Source organism: Rattus rattus, chromosome X (genome assembly GCF_011064425.1).
Source record: "Rattus rattus isolate New Zealand chromosome X, Rrattus_CSIRO_v1, whole genome shotgun sequence".
In the NCBI taxonomy this organism is placed as follows: domain Eukaryota; kingdom Metazoa; phylum Chordata; class Mammalia; order Rodentia; family Muridae; genus Rattus; species Rattus rattus.
The window spans coordinates 36,936,068-36,958,277 of NC_046172.1; the positions used below are offsets into that span (position 1 = coordinate 36,936,068).

Genomic DNA, 22,210 nt, shown 5'->3' on the forward strand with positions numbered 1-22,210 from the left:
ACCTTTTCACTCTGGTGGTGTCTGTCTTTGTCTCTGAGTGTGTGTTTCCTGTAGGCAGCAAAATTGGGGTCCACTCATTATTGTATCAGTTTGTTAATCTATGCTTTCTTATTGGAGAGTTGAGACCATTGATGTTGAGAGATATTAAGGAATAGTGATTATTGCTTCCTGTTATATTCATATTTGGATATGAGATTATGTTTGTGTGCTTTTTCAAGTATTTATTTTGTGTTTTATATTTTCTGGAATTTTTCCCAAAAAATTTCAATTTGACTACCAATGTTGTCTTCCTTTCATGAAATCAGGAAGATATTCCACAAATCTACATTTTTTTTCTTAGTGTTATCTGTGTCTTTTAGTTTTCTGGATTATTTTTCTCTCCAATTAGTCAATTTTTCGAAAGTATTTTCTGTGTCTTTGATAGTTTCAGGTTTTTTTTCTCCAAAAATCTTCCATTTTGTTACCAGTATTTTGCATCTTTAGTATGATCAGGATAATTTTCCACAAATCTGCTTATTTTTATGGAGGGATTCTCTGTGTCTCTTTATTTTCTTGATTATTTACTCAAAAATCTTCAATTTTCATTTAGTATTTTCTTTGTCTTTTATATATTCAGCGTTTTTCACCAAAATCTTCCATTTTATAATCCATGTTTTTCATCCTCCTATGATCAGGAGGATTTTCCACAAATCTACAATTTTTTTCTGATGTGTTTTTTATTTCGTTTAATTTTTCTGGATATTCTTACAAGTCTTCTGTTATTTAACTTCAAATAATATTTTCTTTTGTATATTTTCAGAATTTTTTACCCGCAAATCTTCCATGTTATTACTGATGTTTTCCATCTTTCATGTGATCAGCATGAATTTCCACATATCTGCAATTTTTTTGAAGTTTTTCTGTTTTTTAATATTTGTTGGCTTATTTTCTCACAATTTTACCATATTTCTCAAGTATTTTCTCTATCTTTAAAATTCTTAGAATTTTCCCCCAAAATCTTCAATTTTATTACCAAAGTTTATGTGTTACCTATCTTCAGGATGATTTTCCAAAATTCGTCAATTTTTTCTGAAGGTTTTTTCTGTCTTTTACATTAGATGGATTATTTTCTCAAAAATCTTCAAATTTTCTGAATGATTTTCTGGGTTGTTTATATTTTCAGCCTTTTTTCACAATAATCTTCTGTTTTATTACCATTGTATTCCATCTTTTATAAGTTCCTGTGTATTTCCCACTAATCTATATTTTTTTCCCAGTTGTTTTCTGTGTCATTTTATTTTTTGATTATTTTCTCAAAAAATCTTCAATTTTTCTGTAGTGTTTTCTGTGTCTTTTTTATTTTAAGGATTTTTTTCACCAAAATCTTCCATTTTCTTGCCAATATTTTCCATCATTCTTATGATTAGCATGATTTCCCACAAACCTCAATTTTTTTCTAAGGTGTTTTCTGTTTCTTTTTATTTCTTTCATTATTTTCTCAAAAATCTTCAATGTTTTTCTGAAATATTTTCTGTATGTTTTACAAATACTTTTCACCAAAATTTTAAATTGTATTGCCATTGTTTTCTATCCTTCCTATTCAGGATGATTTTCCTCAAATCTTGAATCTTTCTGAAGTATTTATCGTGTGTTTTATATTTTCAGGAATTTTCCCAAACAATTTCAGTTTAACTAGCAATGTTTTCTTTCTTACATGAGATCAGGAAGAATTTCCACAAATCTACAATTTTTTTTCTCAGTGTTTTCTGTGTCTTGTTAGCTTCTGGATTACTTTTTCAAAAGTCTTCAATTTTTCTGAATGATTTTCTTTGTCTTTCATATTTTCAGGCTTTTTCCCAAAAATCTTCCATTTTATTACCATTGTTTTCCATCTTTCATATGGTCAGAAGAATTTTCCACAAATCCATAATTTTTCCGTGTTGTTCTCTGTGTCTTTTCATTTTCCTTTTTATTTTCTCAAAAAAACTTCAATTTTTTGTAATATTTTCTGTGTTTTTTATATCTTCAGTATTTTTTCACCAAAATGTTTGATTATATTACCAATATTTTCCAGCTTTCATATGGTTAGCATGAGTTTCCACAAATCTGCAATTTTTTATGAAGTTTTTCTGTGTCTTTAACATTTGTTGGATTATTTTCTCACAAATCTATAATATTTCTGAAGTGTTTTCTCTGTCTTTTAAATTTTCTGAATTTTTCCCCAAAATCTTCAATCTTATTACCAAACTTTATGTGTTACCTATCTTCAGGATGATTTTCTACAATATGTCAATTTTTTTCTGAAGGTTTTTGCTGTGTCTTTTACATTTGGTGGACTATTTTCACACAAATCTTCAATTTTTTCTTAACGATTTTCTGTGTTCTTTATGTTTTTAGGACTTTTTTTAAACAATAATCTTCCACTTTATTCCCCTGTACTCCATCTATCATATGCTCAGGACGATTTTCCACAAAACCTCAATTTTCTGTGTTGTTCTTTGTCTTTTTATTTTCTTGATTATTTTCCCAAATATCTTCAATTTTTCTGTGGCATTTTCTTTGTCTTTTATACTTTTAGGACTTTTTTCACCTAAATCTTTCATTTTATTTCCATTGTAGTCCATCTTTTATAAGTTCATGAGAATTTTTCACTAATCTATATTTTCTTCGAGTTGTTTTCTGTGTCTCTCTATTTTGTGATTATTTTCTCAAAAATCTTCAATTTTTACTATAGTATTTTCTGTGTATTGAGTATTTTCATGATTTTTCCCCAAAACCTTCCATTTTATTACCAATATGTTTCATCTTCTATATTATTAGCATGATTTTCCTCAATCCTACAGTTTTTCTGAGGTGTTTTCTGTTTCTTTTCATTTTGTTCATTATTTTCTCATGAATCTTCAATCTATTTCTGAAATATTTCCTGTGTCTTTTACAAATACATTCCCCCAAATCTTAAATTTTGTTGCCATTGTTTTCTGTCTTTCCTATGTTGAGGATGATTTTCCTGAATGCTTGAATCTTTCTCAAGTATTTATTTTGTCTTTTATATTTTCAGGGATTTTTTTCCCAAACAATTTCAATTTGACTACCAATGTTTTCTGTCTTTCATGAAATCAGGAAAATATTCCACCAATCTACATATTTTTCTTAGTGTTATCTGTGTCTTTTTAGTTTCTGGATTATTTGCTCACAAGCCTTCAGTTTTTCTGAATGATTTTCTGTGTCTTTCATATTTTCATGGTTTTTCCCCAAAATCTTCCAGTTTATTACAATTATTTTCCATTTTCATATGATCAGAAGAACTTCCTACAAATCTATAATTTTTTCCAAGTTTTTCTCTGTCTTTTTATTTTCTTGATTATTTTCTCAAATGTCTTCAAATTTTCTGTAGTATTTTCTCTGTCTTTTATCTTTTCAGGATATTTTCATCAAAATCTTCCATTTTATATATCATATTTTCCATCTTTCCTATGATCACCAGGATTTTCCACAAATCTACAATTTTTTTCTGATGTGTTTTCTGTGTCTTTTTATTTTCTGGATGAAAATCTTACAAATCTTCAATTTTTCTAAAATATTTTCTCTATTTTTTACATTTTCAGGATTTTTACCCAGAAATCTTACATCTTATTACCGATGATTTCCATCATTCATATGATCAACATAAGTTTCCACAAATCTGCAGTTTTCTGAAGTTTTTCTATTTTTTAAACATTTGTTGGATTATTTTCTCACAAATCTACAATATTTCTCAAGTATTTTCTCTGTCCCTTAAATTTTCAGAATTTTTCCCCAAAATCTTCAATTTTATTACCAAAGTTTATGTGTTACCTATCTTCAGGATGATTTTCCAAAATTCGTCAATTTTTTCTGAAGTTTTTTTCTGTGTCTTCTACATTTGGTGGATTATTTTCTCACAAATTTTCAATTTTTCTGAGTGATTTTTCTGGGCTCTTTATATTTTCAGGATTTTTTTTCACAATTATCTTCCACTTTCTTACCAGTATATTCCATCTTTCCTAAGTCCCTGTGTATTTTACACTAATCTACATTTTTTCCCAGTTGTTTTCTGTGTCCTTTTATTTTTTGATTATTTTCTCAAAAACTTTCAATATTTTTTTAGTGTTTTCTGTGTCTTTTACATTTTCAGGATTTTTGTTTTTTACCAAAATCTTCGATTATATTACCACAATTTTCCAGCTTTCGTATGATTAGCATGACTTTCCACAAATCTACAATTTTTTTTTCTGAGGTGTTTTCTGTGTCTTTTCATTTTCTTCACTATTTTCTCACAAATCATCAATTTTTTTCTGAAATATTTTCGGTGATTTTTATAAATATTTTTTCCCAAAATCTTCAATGTCATTGCCAATATTCTCTGTCTCTCCTATGTTCAGGATGATTTTCCAGAAATCTTCAATCTTTCTAAGTATTTATTGTGTCTTCATATTGTCATAAAACTTTCCCATACAATTTCAATTTTAGTACCAATGTTTTCTTTCCTTCTTAAGAGCAAGATGATTTTCCACACACCTTCATTATTTTCTGAGTGTTTTCTCTGTCTCTTTAGTTTCTGTTATTTTCTCACAAATCTTCAATTTTTCTGAAGTATTTTCTGTGTCTTTGATATTTTCAGTTTTTTCCCCCAAAATCTTCCATTTTGTTACCAATGTTTTGCATCTTTCATATGATCAGGACAATTTTCCACAAATCTCCAGTTTTTTACTGAGTGATTCTCTGTGTCTCTTTGTTTTCTTGATTATTTACTCAAAATTCTTCAACTTTTTTGTATTTTCTTTGTCTTTTATATATGCAGTTTTTTACCAAAATCTTCCATTTTATAAATGATACTTTCCATCTTTCATATGATCAGAGAGTTTGCCCAAATCTACAATTTTTTCTAATGTGTTTTCTGTGTCTTTTTATTTTCTGGATGACATTCTTACAAATTTTCACTTTTTCTGAAATATTTTCTCCTTTTATATTTTCAGGATTTTTACCCAAAAAAACTTCCATCTTATTACCGATGTTTTCCATCTTTCATATGATCAGCCTTAGTTTCCACAAATCTGTAATTTTTTCCTGAGTTGTTCTCTGTCTTTATATTTTCTTGATTATTTTCTCAAAAGTCTTCCATTTTTCTCTAGTATTTTCTGTGCCTTTTATATTTTCAGAATTTTTCCCCAAAATCTTCCATTTTATTACCAATATTTTCCAACTCTCTTTGATCAGAATGATTTTCTACAAATCTACAATTTTTACTGGGGTGTTTTCTGTGTCTTTTCATTTTCTTCATTATTTTCTCACAAATCTTCCATTGTTTCTGAAATATTTTCTGTGTCTACTATAAATATTTTCCCCAAAATTTTAAATGGTATTGTCAATATTTTCTGTCTCTCCTGTGTTCTGGATGATTTTCCAAAAATCATCAAACTTTGTGAATTATTTATTTTGTCTATTTTATTTTTAGGAATTTTTCCCAAACAATTTCAATTTTACTACCAATGTTTTCTTTCTTTCATAAGATCAGGAAGATTTCCTACAAATCTACTATTTTCTCTGAGGTGTTCTCTGTGTCTCTTTATTTTCTTCATTATTTTCTCACAAATGTTCAATTTTTACTGAATTATTTTTGGTGCCTTTATAATTTCATAATATTTTTCCAAAAAATCTTCATTGTCATTGCCAATGTTCTCTCTTTTCCTTTGTTGAGGATGATTTTCCACAAATCTTCAGTTTTTCTGAAGTATTTTCTCTGTCTTTTAAATTTTCAGAAGTTTTCCCAATATTCTTCAATTTTATTACCAAAGTTTATGTGTGACCTAAGTTCGGGATGATTATCCACAAATCCTCAATTTTTTTCTGAAGTTTTTCCTGTGTCTTTATATGGTGATTTATTTTCTCAAAATTCTTCAATTTTTTCTTACTTATTTTCTGTAGTATTTATATTTTCAAGTTTTCTTTCACAAAACTCTTTCCTTTTATTACCATTGATTTCCATCTTTCATATGATCAGGTGTATTATCCACAAATCTACTACTTTTTCTGAGTTGTTCTTTTTATTTTATTGATTATTTTCTCAAAAATCTTCAATTTTTCTTTAGTATTTCCTGTGTCTTTTATATATTCAAGATTTTTTCACCAAAATTTTCCATTTTATATCAGATATTTTCTATCTTTTCTATGATCAGGAGGATTTTCCACAAATCTACAATATTTTCTCATGTGTTTTCTGTGTCTTTTTATTTTCTGGATGAAATTCTTCATTTTTTTCAGAAATATTTTCTTTGTTTTATACATTTTCAGGATTTTTGCCCCAAAATCTTCCATCTTATTACTGATGTTTTACATCTTTCATATGATCAGCCTAAGTTTCCACAAATACACATTTTTTCTGTATTTTCTCTGTCTTTTGAATTTTCAGAATTTTTTCCCTAATCTTGAATTATATTACCAATGTTTATGTGTTAGCTATGTTCAGGATGATTTTCAATGAATCTTATTTTTTCCTGAAGTTTTTTCTGTGTCTTTTACATTATGTGAATTATTTTCTCACAAATCTTCAATTTTTTCTTAATGATTTTCTGTGTTCTTAATATTTTCAGGAATTTTTCACAAAAAATTCTTCCATTTTATTACCACTGCTTTCCATCTTTTGTATGATTGGGAGTATTTTTCACAAATGTACAATTTTTTTCCGAGTTATTCTCTGTGTCCTTTTATTTTCTTGATTATTTTCTCAAAGATCTTCAATTTTTCTGTATTGTCTATCTTTTATCTTTTTTAAATTTTTTATTAATTCTTATTTATATGAGTACACTTTGGCTGTCTTCAGACATACAACAGAAGAGGGCATCAGATCTGATTACAGATGGTTGTGAGCCATCATGTGGTTGCTGGGATTTGATCTCAGGACCTCTGGAAGTGCAGCCAATGCTCTTAACCAGTGAGCCATCTCTCCAGCCCTCTGTGTCTTTTATATTTTTAGGATTTTTTTCACCATAATCTTTCATTTTATTACCAATATTTTCCATCTTTCATATGATCAGCATGATTTTCTACAAATCTACATTTTTCCCTGAGGTGTTTTCTGTGTCTTTTTATTTTATTCATTATTTTCTCACAAATCTTCAATTTTTTCTGAAATATTTTCTGTGTCTTTTATAAATATTTTTCCCAAAAATCTTCAATGTTATTGCCAATGTTTTGTGTCTTTCCTATGTTTAGGATGATTTTCCACAAGTCTTCAATTTTTCTGAACTACTTTCTGTGTCTTTTATATTTTCAAGGATTTTCCTAAACAATTTCAATTTTACTACAAATGTTTTCTATCTTTCATAAGATCAGGATGTTTTTCAACAAATCTCCATTTTTTCTGGGTGTTTTCTGTGTCGTTTTAGTTGTTGGATTATTTTCTCACAACTCTTCAATTGTTCTGAAATATTTTCTGTGTCTTTGATATTTTCATGATTTTTTCCCAAAAATCTTCCCTTTTATTACTGATGTTTTCCATCTTTTGTATGATCAGATTTATCCACAAATCTACAATTTCTTTCCTGTGGTGTTCTCTGTGTCTTTTTATTTTCTTGATTATTTTCTCACAAATGTTCTATTTTTACAGAATTATTTTTGGTGTCTTTATAATTTCAGAATATTTTTTTCAAAAAACTTCATTGTTATTAGCCCATTGTTTTTCCACAAATCTTCAACTTTTCTGAAGTGTTTTCTCTGTCTTTTAAATTTTCAGAATTTTTCCCATACTCTTCAATTTTATTACCAAAGTTTATGTGTTACCTATGTTCAGCATGATTTTCCACAAATCTTCAGTTTATTCTAAAGTTTTTCAGTGTGTTTTACATTTGGTGAATTGTTTGCTCACAAATATTCATTTTTTTCTGAATGATTTTCTGCATCTTTTATATATTCAGAATTTTTTTCACAAAAATCTTCCATTTCATTTTCATTGTTATCCGTCTTTCTTATGATCAGGAGGATTTCCCAGAAATCTGCAATTTTCTTGAAGGTGTTTTCTGTGTCTTTTTATTTTCTAGTTTTTTCACAAGTATTCATTTTTTCTGAATTATTTTCCTTTTCTCTTATAATTTCAGACTATTTTTCCCCAAAATCTTCAATGTTATTGCAAATGTTTTCTGTCTTTCCTATGTCCAGGGTGATTTTCCATAAATCTTCAATTTTTCCAAAGTATTCTGTCTGTCTTTAAATTTTCGAAATTTCACCCCCCCCCAAATCTTTGATTTCATTACCATAGTTTATGTGTTTCCTATGTTCAGAAATATTTTCCACATATCTTCAATTTTTTTCAGAAGTTTTTCTGTGTCTTTTACATTCAATGGTTTATTGTATCACAAATCTGGAAATTTTTCTGAATTGCTTTGTGTCCTTTATATTTTCAGGATTTTTTCACACAAAAATCTTCCATTTTATTAACATTGTTTTCCATATTTCTTATGATCAGGAGGATCTTTCACTAATCTACAATTTTTTTCTGAGGTGTTTTCTGTGTCTTTTTACTTTATTGATTATTTTTCCATAAACCTTCATTTTTCTGAATTATTTTCTGTCTTGTATAATTTCAGAATATTTTCCCCAACAATCTACAATGTTATTGCAAAGTTTTCTGTCGATCCAATGTTCCGGAGGTTGGGGATTTGGATCAGTGGTAGAGCGCTTGCCTAGCAAACGCAAGGCCCTGGGTTCGGTCCCCAGCTCCAAAAAAAAGAATAGAAAAAAAAAAATGTTCCGGATGGTTTTCTACAAATCTTCGATTTCTCTAAAGTATTTTTTCTATCTTTCATATTTTCAGAAATTTTAGCCAAAAATTTCAATTTTACTATACCGTTTTCTGATTTTCCCATGATCAAGATGATTTTCCCCCAAATATCGATTTTTTCTGATGTGTTTTCTGAGTCTTTTTATTTTCTGGATTAATTTCTCAAAAACATAATTTTTTCTGAAGTATTTTCTATATTTTTATAATTTCAAGATTAATTTCTCAAAAACATAATTTTTTCTGAAGTATTTTCTATATTTTTATAATTTCAAGATATTTTTCACAAAAATCATCCATTTTATTACCATTATTTTCCACCTTTTGTATGATCAGGACCATTTTTCACAAGTCTACAATTTTTTCTGAGGTGTTTTCTGTCTCCTTTTTTTCTTTCTGTTTCTTTTTTCATCTTTATTAAATTGGGTATTTCCTATTTACATTTCCAGGTTTCAGGCCAACATCCCCCTACCCCCTCCCCTTCTCTATGAGTGTTCCTCCCCATTCTCCCCCCCGCCCTCCCCCCATCAATCCTGTTCACTGGGGGTACAGTCTTGGCAGGACCAAGGGCTTCCCCTTCCACTGGTGCCCTTACTAGGCTATTCATTGCTACCTATGCAGTTGGAGCCCAGGGTCAGTCCATGTATAGTCTTTGGGTAGTGGCTTAGTCCCTGGAAGCTCTGGTTGGTTGGCATTGTTGTTCATATGGGGTCTCAAGCCCCTTCAAACTCTTTCAGTCCTTTCTCTGATTCCTTCAACGGGGGTCCCATTCTCAGTTCAGTGGTTTGCTGCTGGCCTTCACCTACGTATTTGCCATATTCTGGGTGTGTCTCTCAGAAGAGATCTACATCCAGTTCCTGTCAGCCTGCACTTCTTTGGTTCATCCATCTTATCTAGTTTGGTGGATGTATATGTATGGGCCACATGTGGGGCAGGCTCTGAATGGGTGTTCCTTCACTCTCTGTTCTAAACTTTGCCTCCCTATCTCCTCCCAAGGGTATTCTTGTTCCCCTTTTAAAGAAGGAGTGAAGCGTTTGCATTTTGGTCATCCTTCTTGAGTTTCATGTGTTCTGTGCATCTAGGGTAATTCAAGCATTTGGGCTAATAGCCACTTATCAATGAGTGCATACCATGTATGTCTTTCTGTGATTGGGTTACCTCACTCAGGATGATATTTTCCAGTTCTATCCATTTGTCTATGAATTTCATAAACTCATTGTTTTTGATAGTGGAGTAGTATTCCATTGTGTAGATGTACCACATTTTCTGTATCCATTCCTCTGTTGAAGGGCATCTGGGTTCTCTCCAGCTTCTGGCTATTATAAATAAGGCTGCTATGAATATAGTGGAGCATGTGTCTTTGTTATATGTTGGGGCATCGTTTGGGTATATGCCCAAGAGAGGTATAGCTGGGTCCTCAGGTATTCTGTCTCTTTTTATTTTCTTGATTGTTCTCTCACAAATACTCAATTTTCTGCATTATTTTCTTTTTCTTTTATAATTTCAGAATATTTTTTTCCTAAAATCTTTAATGTTATTGCCAATGTTTTCTGTCTTCCCTATGTTCAGGATGATTTTCCACAAATCTTCAAGTATTTTCTCTGTTTTAACATTTTCAGGGATTTTTCCCTCCCAAAATTCAATTTTACTACCAATGTTTTCTGTATTATGTGTAATCAGGATGATTTTCAGAAATCTATATTTTTTTCTGAGCTGATTGCTGCATATTTTTAGTTTCTGGATTATTTTCTCACAAAGCTTCAATTTTTCTGTAACATTTTCCGTGTTTTTACATTTTCAGGTTTTTTTCCACAAAAATCTTCCATTTCTTTTTTTTTTTCAATTGATATGAAAGAATCTTTATTCTTGTATTAGGATGTTGTCTTTCTCTATGCCATCTAAAACTACTGAGACATATTTTAAATTAACTTTTTTTTTATTAACTTGAGTATTTCTTATATACAATTTGAGTGTTATTCCCTTTCCCGGTTTCCGGGCAAACATCCCCCTCCCCCCTCCCCTTCCTTATGGGTGTTCCCCTCCCAACCCTCCCCCCATTGCCGCCCTCCCCCCCACAGTCTAGTTCACTGGGGGTTCAGTCTTAGCAGGACCCAGGGCTTCCCCTTCCACTGGTGCTCTTACTAGGATATTCATTGCTACCTGTGAGGTCAGAGTCCAGGGGTCCCAGTCCATGTATAGTCTTTTTAGGTAGTGGCTTGGTCCCTGTGCTCTGGTTGCTTGGCATTGTTGTACATTACTAATGTTTTCATCCTTTGGATTGATCAGGGCAGTTTCTGCAAATCTACATTTTTTTCTGAGGTGTTTTCTGTGTCTTTCATTTTTACTGGATTATTTTCACACAAATATTCAATTTTTCTGAAGAATTTTCTGTGATTTTTACATTTTCAGGATTTTTTCCCAAAAATCTTCCATTCAATGTTTTTTTATCATTTTATGATCAGCATGAGTTTCCACCAATGTACATTTTTTTTCTGAGGTGTTTTCTGTGTCTTTTTAGTTTCTGGATTATTTTCTCACAAATCTTCAATTTTTTCTGAAGTATTTTCTGTGTTTTTTATATTTTCAGGATATTTTTCTAATAACATTCCATTTTATTACCGATGTTTTTAATATTTTGTATGATCAGCAAGAGTTTCCAAAAGATATATTTTTCTGAGGTGTTCTTTGTGGCTTTTTATTTTCTTGATTATTTTCTCACAGATCTTCAATTTGTCTGTAGTATTTTCTGTGTTTTTTATATTTTCAGGACTTTTCTCACCAAATTCTTCCATTTTATTACCAATATTTTCCAACTCTCATATGATCAGAATGATTTTCCACAAATCTACAATTTTTTTCTGAGGTGTTTTGTGTCTTTTTACTTTCTTGATAATTTTCTCACAAATGTTCAATTTTTACGGAATTATTTTCGGTGTCTTTTTAATTTCAGAATATGTTTTCCAAAAATTTTCATTATTATTTCCAATCTTTTCTGCCCTTTCTAAGTTCAGGGTGATTTTCCACAAATCTTCAATTTTTCTGAAATATTTTCTCTGTCTTTTAACTTTTCAGAATTTTTCCCCAAAATATTCAATTTTATTACCAAAGTTTATGTGTTACCTATGTTCAGGATGATTTCCACAAATTTCCAATTTTTTTCTGTGGGGTTTTCTGTGTCTTTTTAGCTTCTGGATTATTTTCTTACAAATCTTTAATTTTTATTCTGAAATATTTTCTCTACTTTTATATTTTCAGGAGTTTTTTCACCAAAATCTTCAATTTTTTAACAATGTTTTCCATCTTCCATATGATAAGTATGATTTTCCACAAATCTTCATTTTTTTGCTGTAGAGTTTGCTGTCTTTCATTTTTACTGCATTATTTTCTCACAAATCTTCAAATTTTTTCTGAATTATGTTCAATGTCTTTTATATTTTCAGAATTCTGAAAAATATTCCGTTTTTTTGCCAATGTTTCTAACTTACATATTTTCAGGATGATTTTCAACAAATCTTCAATTATTATTCTGAATTATTTTCTGTGTCTTTCTAAGTGCTGGATTATTTTCTCACAAATCTTCCATTTTTTCTGAATTATTTTCTGTGTCTTTTATAATTTCAGAATATTTTCCCAACAATCTTCAATATTATTGTCAATGTTTCTGTCCTTCCTATGTTCAGGATGATTTTCCACAAATCTTCAATTTTTTTTCTGAAGTATTTTCTGGGTCATTAAATTTTCAGAGTTTTTTTTCCCAAAAATCTTCAATTATATTACCCAGTTTCTGACATTCGTATTTTGAGGAGGTGTTTCAAGAAACCTTCAAATTTTTTCTGGAATATTTTTAGTGTCTTTTATATTTTCAGGGATTTTTCCCAAAAAAATTTCAGTTTTGCTACTAATGTTTTCTGCCTTTGTATGATCAGGATGATTTTCCACAAATCTACAAATTTTTCTGGGGTATTTTCTGTGTCTTTTTATTTTCTGGATTATTTTCTCACAAATCTTCAATTTTTCTCAATTCTTTTCAGTGTCCTTTTTTTTAGATATATTTCTTTACTTACATTTCAAATGTTATTCCCTTTCCTGGTTTCCTGTCAATAAGCCGCCTCCCCCATACGGGTATTCCCCGCATGCATCCCCCTTACTGCCCCCTCCCATATTCCTCTGCATTGGGGGTCCACCCTTGGCAGGACCAAGGGCTTCCCCTTCCACTAGTGCCCCCAACAAGGCTATTCTCTGCTACATATGCAGTTGGAGCCCTGGGTCAGTCTGCGTATAGTCTTTCAGTAGTGGATTAGTCCCTGGAAGTTCTGGGAAATATCAGGATGATATTTTCTAGTTCATTCCATTTGCCTTTGAATTTCGTGAAGTCATTGTTTTTGACGGCTGAGTAGGACTCCATTGTGTAGATGTACCACATTTTTTGAATCCATTCCTCTGTTGAAGGGCGTCTGGTTCTTTCCAGCTTCTGGATATTAAAAATAAGGTTGCTATGAACGTAGTGGAGCATATGTCTTTATTTTATGTTGGAATATCTTTAGGGTATATGCCCAGGAAAGGTATAGCTGGGTCCTCAGGTAGTAGAATGTTCAATTTTCTGAGGAACCTCCAGACTGATTTCCAGAAGGGTTGCACCAGCATGCAATCCCACCAACAATGGAGGAGTTTTACCCTTTTCCCACATTCTCGCCAGCGTCTGCTGTCACCTGAGATTTTTATCTTAGACATTCTGACTGTTGTAAGGTGGAATCTCAGGGCTGTTTTGATTTGCATTTCCCTGATGACTACGGATGTTGAACATTTCTTTAGGTGCTTTTGGCCATTCGATATTCCTCAGCTGAGAATGTTTTGTTTAGCTCTGTACCCCATTTTTAATAGGGTTATTTGGCTCTCTGGGGTCTAACTTCTTGAGTTCTTTGTATATTTTGGATATTAGCCCTCTATCATATGTAGGATTGGTAAAGCTCTTTTCCCAATCTGTTGGTTGCTGTTTTGTCCTAATGGCAGTGGCTTTTGCCTTACAAAAGCTTTGCAGTTTTATGAGGTCCCATTTGTCGAGTCTTGATCTTAGAGCATAAGCCACTGTTGTTTTGTTCCAGAAATTTTTCCCAGTGACCATTTGTTCAAAACTCTTTCCCACTTTTTCTTCTATTAGTTTGACTGTATCTGATATGATGTTGACGTCCTTGATCCCCTTGGTCTTAAGCTTTGTACAGGGTGATAAGCATGGATCGATCTGCATTCTTCTACATGTTGACCTCCAGTTGAACCAGCACCATTTGCGGAAAATGCTATCTTTTTTCCATTGGAGGGTTTTGGCTCTTTTGTCAAAAATCAAGTGCCCATAGGTGTGTGGGTTCATTTCTGGTTCTTCAATTCTGTTCCACTGGTCTATCTGCCTGACTCTGCACCAATACCACACAGTTTTATGATTATTGCTATGTAATACTGCATGAGGTCAGGGATGGTGATTCCCCCAGAAGATCTTTCATTGTTAAGTACAATTTTCTCTATCCTGGGTTTTTTGTTATTCCAAATAAATTTGCAAATTGCTCTTTCCATCTCTATAAAGAATTGAGTAGGAATTTTGATTGGGATTGCATTGATTCTGTAGATTGCTTTTGGCAAAATGGCCATCTTTACTATATTAATCCTGCCAATCCATGAACATGGGAGATCTTTCCATCTTCTGAGACCTTCCTCAATCTCTTTCTTCAGAAACTTGAAGTTCTTGTCATACAGATCTTTCACTTGCTTGGGTAAGTCACACCAAGATAGTGTATATTATTTGGGAATATTGTGAAGGGTGTCATTTCCCTAATTTCTTTCTCAGCCTGTTTATCCTTTCAGTAGAGGAAGGCTAATGATTTGTTTGAGTTAATTTTATACCCTGACACTTTGTTGAAGTTGTTTATCAGATTAAGTAGTTCTCTGATGGAACTTTTGGGGTCACTTAAGTATACCATCATATCATCTGCAAATAGTGATATTTTGACTTCTTCCCTTCCAATTTGTATCCCTTTGACCTCCTTTCATTGTCTGATTGTTCTGGTTAGGACTTCGAGTACTATATTGAATAAGTAGGGAGTGAGTGGGCAGCCTTATCTATTTCCTGACTTTAGTGGGATTGATTCAAGTTTCTCTCCATTTAGTTTGATGTTAGCTACTGGTTTGCTGTATATTGCTTTTACTATGATTAGATATGGATGGGCCTTGAATTCCTGATCTTTCCAGGACTTTTATCATGAAGGGCTCTTGAATTTTGTCAACTGCTTTCTCGGCATTTAATATGATCATGTGGTTATCTTTGAGTTTGTTTATATAGTGGATTACATTGATGGATTTCTGTATATTAAACCATCCCTGCATCCCTGGGATGAAGCCTACTTGATCATGACGGATGATCATCTTGATGTGTTCTTGGATTTGGTTTCCAAGAAATATAGTGAGTATTTTTGCGTCAATATTCATAAGGAAAATTGGTCTGAAGTTCTTTCTTTATTGGTTCTTTGTGTGGTTTCAGTATAAGAGTAATTGTGGCTTCATAGAAGGAATTTGGTAGTGCTCTGTCTGTTTCTATTTTATGTAACAGTTTGGACAGTATTGGTATGAGGTCTTCAGTGAAGGTCTGATAGAATTGTGCACTAAAGCCATCTGGTCCTGGGCTCTTTTTAGTTGGGAGACTTTTAATGACTGCTTCTATTTCTTTAGGAGTTATAGGATTGTTTAGATGGTTTATCTGGTCCTGATTTTACTTTGGTACCTAGTATCTGTCTAGAAAATTGTCCATTCCCTCCAGATTTTCCAGTTTTTTTTTTAATATAAGCTTTTGCAGTGGGATCTGATGATTTTTAAAATTTGTTCAGATTCTGTAGTTATGTCTCCCTTTTCATTTCTGATTTTGTTAATTTGGATACACTCTCTGTGACCTCTGGTTAGTCTGGCTAAGGGTTTATCTATCTTGTTGATTTTCTCAAAGAACCAGCTCCTGGTTTTGTTGATTCTTTGTATGGTCCTTTTTGTTTCTACTTGGTTGATTTCAGCTCTGAATTTGATTATTTCCTGCCTTATATTCCTTTTGGGTTTATTTATTTCTTTTTGTTCTAGAGCTTTTATGTGCTGTCAAGCTGCTGACATATTCTCTCTCCTGTTTCTTTTGCAGGCACTCAGAGCTATGGGTTTTCTTCTTAGCATACTTCTCATTGTGTCCCATAAGTTTGGGTATGTTGTTCTCTCATTTTAATTAAATTCTAAGAAGTCTTTAATGTCTTTCTTTATGGCTTCCTTGACCAAGTTGTCATTGAGTAGAGCACTGTTCAACTTCCATGTATATTTTGGCTTTCCGTCGTTACTTTTGTTATTGAATACTAGTCTTAGTCTGTGGTGATCTGATAGTATGCATGGGATTATTTCTATCTTCCTTTATCTGTTGAGGCCTGTTTAGTGACAGAGCATATGGTCAATTTTGGAGAAGGTACCATGAGGTGCTGAGTAGAAGGTATATCCTTTTGTTTCAGGATGGAACATTCTATAAATACTTGTTAAGTCTATTTGGTTCATAACTTCTGTTAGTTTCTCTATGTCTCTATTTAATTTCTGTTTCCATGGTCTGTCCTTTGACAAGAGTGGGGTGTTGAAATCTCGTACTATTATCGTGTGCAGTGCATTGTGCTTTGAGCTTTAGTAAGGTTTCTTTTGTGAATGTAGGTGCCCTTGCATTTGGTGCATAGATAATTAGTATTGAGAGTTCATCTTGGTGGATTTTTCCTTTGATGAATATGAAGTGTCCTTCCTTATCTTTTTTAATGACTTTTGGTTTGAAAGTCAAATTCATTTGATATTAGTATGGCAACTCTAGCATGTTTCTTTGGGTCATTTGCTTGGAAAGTTGTTTTCCAGCCATTTACTCTGAGGTAGTGTCTTTGTCTCTGTGGTGTGTATTCTGCACGCAGTAAAATGCTGGGTCCTCTTTATGTATCCAGCCTGTTAGTCTTTGTCTTTTTATTGGGAAATTGAGTCTGTCGATGTTGACAGATATTAAGGAATAGTGATTGTTGATTCCTGTTGTTTTCGGTGTTAGTGGTGGAATTGTGTTTGTGTGTCTCTCTTTTGTTTTCATTGCAAGGAGATTTTATTCTTGCTTTCTGTATGGTGTAGTTCCTCTTCTTCTGTTGGAGTGTTTTATCTATTATCCTTTGTAGGGTCGATTTGTAGAAAGATATTGTGTAAATTTGTTTTGTCATGGAATATCTTGGTTTCTCCATCTATATTAATTGAGAGTTTTGCTGGATATAGTAGCCTGGACTGGCATGTGTTCTCTTATGGTCTGTATGACATCTGTCCAGGATCTTCTGGCTTTCATAGTCTGTGGTAAGAAGTCTGGTGTAATTCTTATAGGTCTGCCTTTATATGTTACTTGACCTTTTTCCCTCACTGCTTTTAATATTCTTTCTTTCTTTTGTGTATTTGGTGTTTTGATTATTATGTGACTGGAGGTAATTTCTCTTCTGGTCCAATCTATTTGGAGTTCTGTAGGCTTCTTGTATGATCATGGACATCTCTTTCTTTAGGTTAGGGAAGTTTTCTTCTATAATTTTGTTGAATGCATTTACTGGCCCTTTACGTTGGGAGTCTTCACTCTCTTCTATACCTATTATCCTTAGGTTTGATTTTCTCATTGTGTCCTGGATTTCCTGGATGTTTTGGGATAGGAGCTCTTTGCATTTTACTTTATCTTTGATGGTTGTGTTGGTGTTTTCTATGGTATTTTCTGCCTGTGAGATTCTCTCTTCTATCTCTTGTATTCTGTTGGTCATGCTTGTATCTCTGGACTCCTTGTCACTTCGTTAGATTTTCTATCTCCAGGTTTGTCTAACTTTTTGCTTTCTCTATTGTTTCTATTTCCAGTTTTAACTCCTGGATGGTTTTACTCAATTCCTTTACCTGTTAGATTGTGTTTTCCTGTTATTCTTTCAGAGATATTTGTGTTTCCTCTCTAGGTGTTTCTACTTGTTTACTCCTTCCTGTTTTCCTGCATTTCTCTAAGGGAGTTCTTTATGTCTTCCTTAAAGTCCTCCATCATTATAAAAAAAAATGTGATTTTAACTCTAAATATTGCTTTTCTGGTGTGTTTGGATATCCAGTATTTTCTTTGGTGAGAGAACTGGGCTCTGAGGATGCCAAGTAGTCTTGGTTTCTGTTGATTAGACTCCTGCCCTTGCTTCTAGCCATTGGGTTGTCTCCCGTGTTTGCTTGTCTTGCTGTTTCTGAGAGTGGCTTGACCTGCTGTAGGCCTCTGTGTCAGCACTCCTGTAGAACTGTTTTCCTCTTTTCTTTCAGCCTTTCCTGAGAACAGGTGCTCTGATTTCAGTTGTGTTGGCCCTCCCAGAGAGTCTTCCAGCTCTAGGCGAGGACACGAATTAAATTGTCCTGTCCCTCATTGCTCGTGTATCTCCTTGCACCCATCCGGCACAGTTGGCACTAGGTGATTCCCTCTTGGGTCTGGAATGTGGGCATAGGGTAGTCTCCTCTGATTTCTTAGTAATGTCCACACTTCTGAGGGTCGTTTTCTCCCCCATGGGATTTGGGTGCAGCTAGCAGTTTGGCAGGTTCTGTTCAGTCCTGGGCACAGAACAGAACCACAGGTACAGCTGACTGTTCCTATATTCCTGTGTCCAGAGGCACTGTGCAGTTTCCCCTAGGACCAGGGATGTGGGCAGAGGTGGGCAGAAGTGGCAGTCTCTCCTGCAGTCTCAGGATGTCTGCCAATATTCAACTTTATTTCCAGTGTTTCTGACTTTCATAATTTTAGGATTATTTTCAACAAATCTTCAATTTTTTTCTGAAGTATTTTCTGTATCTTTTATATTTTCAGGATTTTTTTTTCCAACTCATGTGGGTTGGTACGCTTGACTCAGTGTGTTCGAGTGGCCTAAGTGTATATGCACAAGTAGGTGTGGCCAGATGGATTGGTGGTGGATCTGTGAGTGGGTTTGTCCTGGTTTGAAGGGTGAATAACCATGAGCTGGCATGGCCAAATTCATCATGAAGGAGTGTGGGTTGGTGGGTGTTGCCTCATTGTGTATTCATGAGTGGGCATGGCCTTCTGGGATGTTTATGGTTTTGTCATGGCCAGTTGGATTAGTCAGAGGCTGTGAGTGGGTAGAACCTAGTTTCACACATGAATAATCATGAATGGTCATGGTTAATTAAGCATCTGTTGAATATGCATGACTGGCAGTAGCCTGATTAAATATGCACAAGCAGGTGTGGCTTTTCTGAGCATGCATGTATGGGCATGGCCAGATGGAGCAGTCACAGAGGCTGAGTGGGCAGGGTCTAACTGTATGTGACTCTTCTGCATGGGCGTGGCCTTATTGAATACCCAGGGCTGTGGGCATGGCCTGATTTAATATGCATGTGTTGGTGTGGCTTCATTAACATGCACAAGGGGCATGGCCCAGATGAAGGTGTGACTGGGAGTGGCTTTAATTAATATTAATGAGAGGCATGACCTAGGTGAATTTGTGTGCATATGCATGAGGGGGTGTGGCTGGCTCCTTTGTAGTGAGTCTAGTCTAAAGCCCTGTGAATACTCATGAGTGGGCGTGGCCTCGTTACTTATTTATGAAGGGGGTGGGCAGGTGGAATATGGAGTATGAATGTAGCCTGATTAAACATGTGTGAGTATGCAGGAGTGGACAGATAGTATGTGTGCATGTGTTGGTTTCACCTCATTGAGAATTGTGAACATTTATGTGTAGACTTGGCCAGATTGGATAAACATGAGCGGGTATGGTTTAATTACACATTTGTGTGTATTCAGGATGGGGTATGGTTTGAGCATATGTGTGAGGTGTGTGTGTGCGTTTGTGACTTTCATGTAATTGAACGTTGTGAATGAGTGGGCATGGCCTGATCAATTCTGTCTGAATATGAATAGGCGTGGCCTAACTTAATGTTCTTGAGTGGGCATGGTCAGATTGAACAGATAGAAACCGTCCGTGTCCACACCATTTATTCATACAGGGTCATGCTGAGGGGCTCTTCCTGTGTTTTGTACTCAGCATACCCATGTTCATACATGTTCATATGTTTTAATACATGTCAGCAAGATTGTGTCAGGTATCAGTTCAGGAGGTGAAATCACCAGGCCACAGTGTCCCATGCTTGCATACCTGTGTGTTTGGCATGCCCAACTTACCCATCACCGGCACAGTGGCATGCGAGTGGGTGCGGCTTGGAGGCACAGCAGAGCTGCAGCCATGGCTTCCATGCGACATTTGACATGGAGAGCTGATTGGGCACCTCCTCTGGGGTGGCACGTGTAGCACGGGCAGCAGCATCCATGATGCGCAGGATCTCACCATGGCGCGGCTCTGTTTCAGGCGTGAGCGGGTGGCGCTCCCTGGGGTCACGGGCAATGTCGAAGAGCAGGGGTGGATCATGGTGCGTGACATGGTGGCCGTGGCACATGCACACGTGTGTGGAGAAGCAGCCATTAGAGCCTGGGGGGTCGAAGTTCGGTGTGAAGTAAAACGCCTTCCACACGGACGAGCCTGTGGGCAGGGTGGGTAGAGACACACATAACATCATGTGTGATGTCCGTGGTAATATGCGTGACTTCATGTGACAACACGTTATGACACACATCACAATCCACACAACCCATGACACTTGACATGACATATGGACAACATATGTTACACATCATGACCTGAACATACATGTGAAACATGAGATGACACGTGTGACATCACATATGAGGTCTGTGAAGCTGTGTGACAACATACATGAGAATAGACAGCACATACAGTAACACATATCACATGAGTGGAGTCTGTTGACATACATGATGACACGGTTGATGACATGTTATGATACACATCGTGACCCACACAGACATGTGATGCATGACTGGATACATGTGATGCATGATGACAAGAATAACAATACACAATTTACACAACATGTGATGCATGAGGTGACACATGTGATGACCCACAATGTAACCCACACGGGAAAAGGTGACATTCGTGACATCACGTGTTATATCCATAATGTCTTATGGTGGCAAACATGACAATACACAATCCACAAACCATGTGACACATGACATTCGACACGAGTGGCATCTTGATGACACATATGACCACATGCATGACAACATACATGAGAACACACATTATGACACATTATTGTGACCCATACTGAGACACATGACCTGGGACATGACATGAATGGCAATATGCATGACGTCCTACATGACAATGACTACTACAATGGGTCAAGTGTGACATACACAATGATGCATGAGCCACAAGACAACTCATGTGTGACATCACACGTGATGTGCAGCAAATCATTCAACAACATACATGAAGTCAAACATGGCCACATCTGTGCCATAAACTCATACGTGATATCATGCACACATGTGATCCGACCTGTGTTAACATTATGACCCTATACACGAACACATGTGACACACCACATGTTTTAACATGCACACACCTGTACAGACCTGCAACCCATGCACTCTTCTCGGACTTACACACGCATGTATGTAATCTCTTCTGCATGGCAACCCTGCCTGTCCATCATCCCCACTCACTTGCCTGTCCCCCACCTCCTGATGACCCTGCCCTGCCCCTACAGACCCCAACACGTTTCTACACACGTTGCATGCATGTTACATGTGCTACACATGTGTGCTATCTCCACACTGGAGCCCACCGATCTGCCTGCCCTGCACACGCCTGTCTCCCGGTCACATCTCCAGCCCCTCCCCACTCACTGTTGTGGGGCCGCCATCGAACAGCGCTGAGGTAGGCATTGCAGTAGTGGAACAGGAATTCATGCTCAGAGCGGTGTACATGGCCCAGCAGCAGGGGCATCAAGTCACGCCCGTCAATCACCCTGGAGGTTGGGTGGTCAGTTGTGGAGGGTTGAATACAAAGAGGGCAAGGTCAGATGGGATGGGACAGGACGTAGGTAGGGCAGAATCAGTGGAGGTGTGGTCAGCGTGGGCAAAGATTAGCCATGGGCAGAGCCTGGGATGGAGTGTGGCTTGGCTCAGTGGGTGTGGCCTAGACAAAGACTCAAAGTGGGCGGGGTTCAGCCTTAGAGTGGGCAGGTAAAACTATAACTTGGAGGGGCCTGGTCTCAGCTGTGGAGTGAGAATGGCTTTATCTCAAAGTGGGTATGGCTTAGAATCAAATTGGGTGGGGCCTCATCTTATAGTGGGTGGGGCTTTGACTCATAGGTTAAGTGGGCAGGGATACAACACAGTGGGAGTGGCTAGGCATTGACTATGTGTGGCTTAGGTTCAACATGGGTGGGCTGTCAAAGGAGGGGCTTTCACTTGAGGGTGTGTGGCTCACTGTGGGTGTGTGCCTGGGTCCTCCCACCTGGGCTGCTCTTTTTCAAGAATGCTCC

At 35.2% G+C, this 22,210-nt stretch overlaps 1 protein-coding gene across 1 annotated transcript; it reads right to left on the reverse strand.

The window, feature by feature from the left end:
* Positions 1-19,773: 19,773 nt before the first annotated feature.
* LOC116888604 (steryl-sulfatase-like) lies at positions 19,774-21,712 on the reverse strand. Its single transcript, XM_032889904.1, has 2 exons — positions 21,570-21,712; positions 19,774-20,331 (listed from the first exon to the last, which is right to left on the reverse strand). Exons 1-2 carry the CDS (start codon positions 21,667-21,669, stop codon positions 19,973-19,975), a joined length of 459 nt encoding a protein of 152 aa, XP_032745795.1. The 5' UTR covers positions 21,670-21,712; the 3' UTR covers positions 19,774-19,972.
* Between the last annotated feature and the right edge of the window lie 498 nt (positions 21,713-22,210).

Coding starts and splice junctions, on each gene's coding strand:
- LOC116888604 (XM_032889904.1), bottom strand. CDS start 21,669: ATGCCCCTGCTGCTGGGCCATGTACACCGCTCTGAGCATGAATTCCTG. Junction 20,332..21,569: donor TCGATGGCGGCCCCACAACA/GTGAGTGGGGAG, acceptor CCCTGCCCACAG/GCTCGTCCGTGTGGAAGGCG.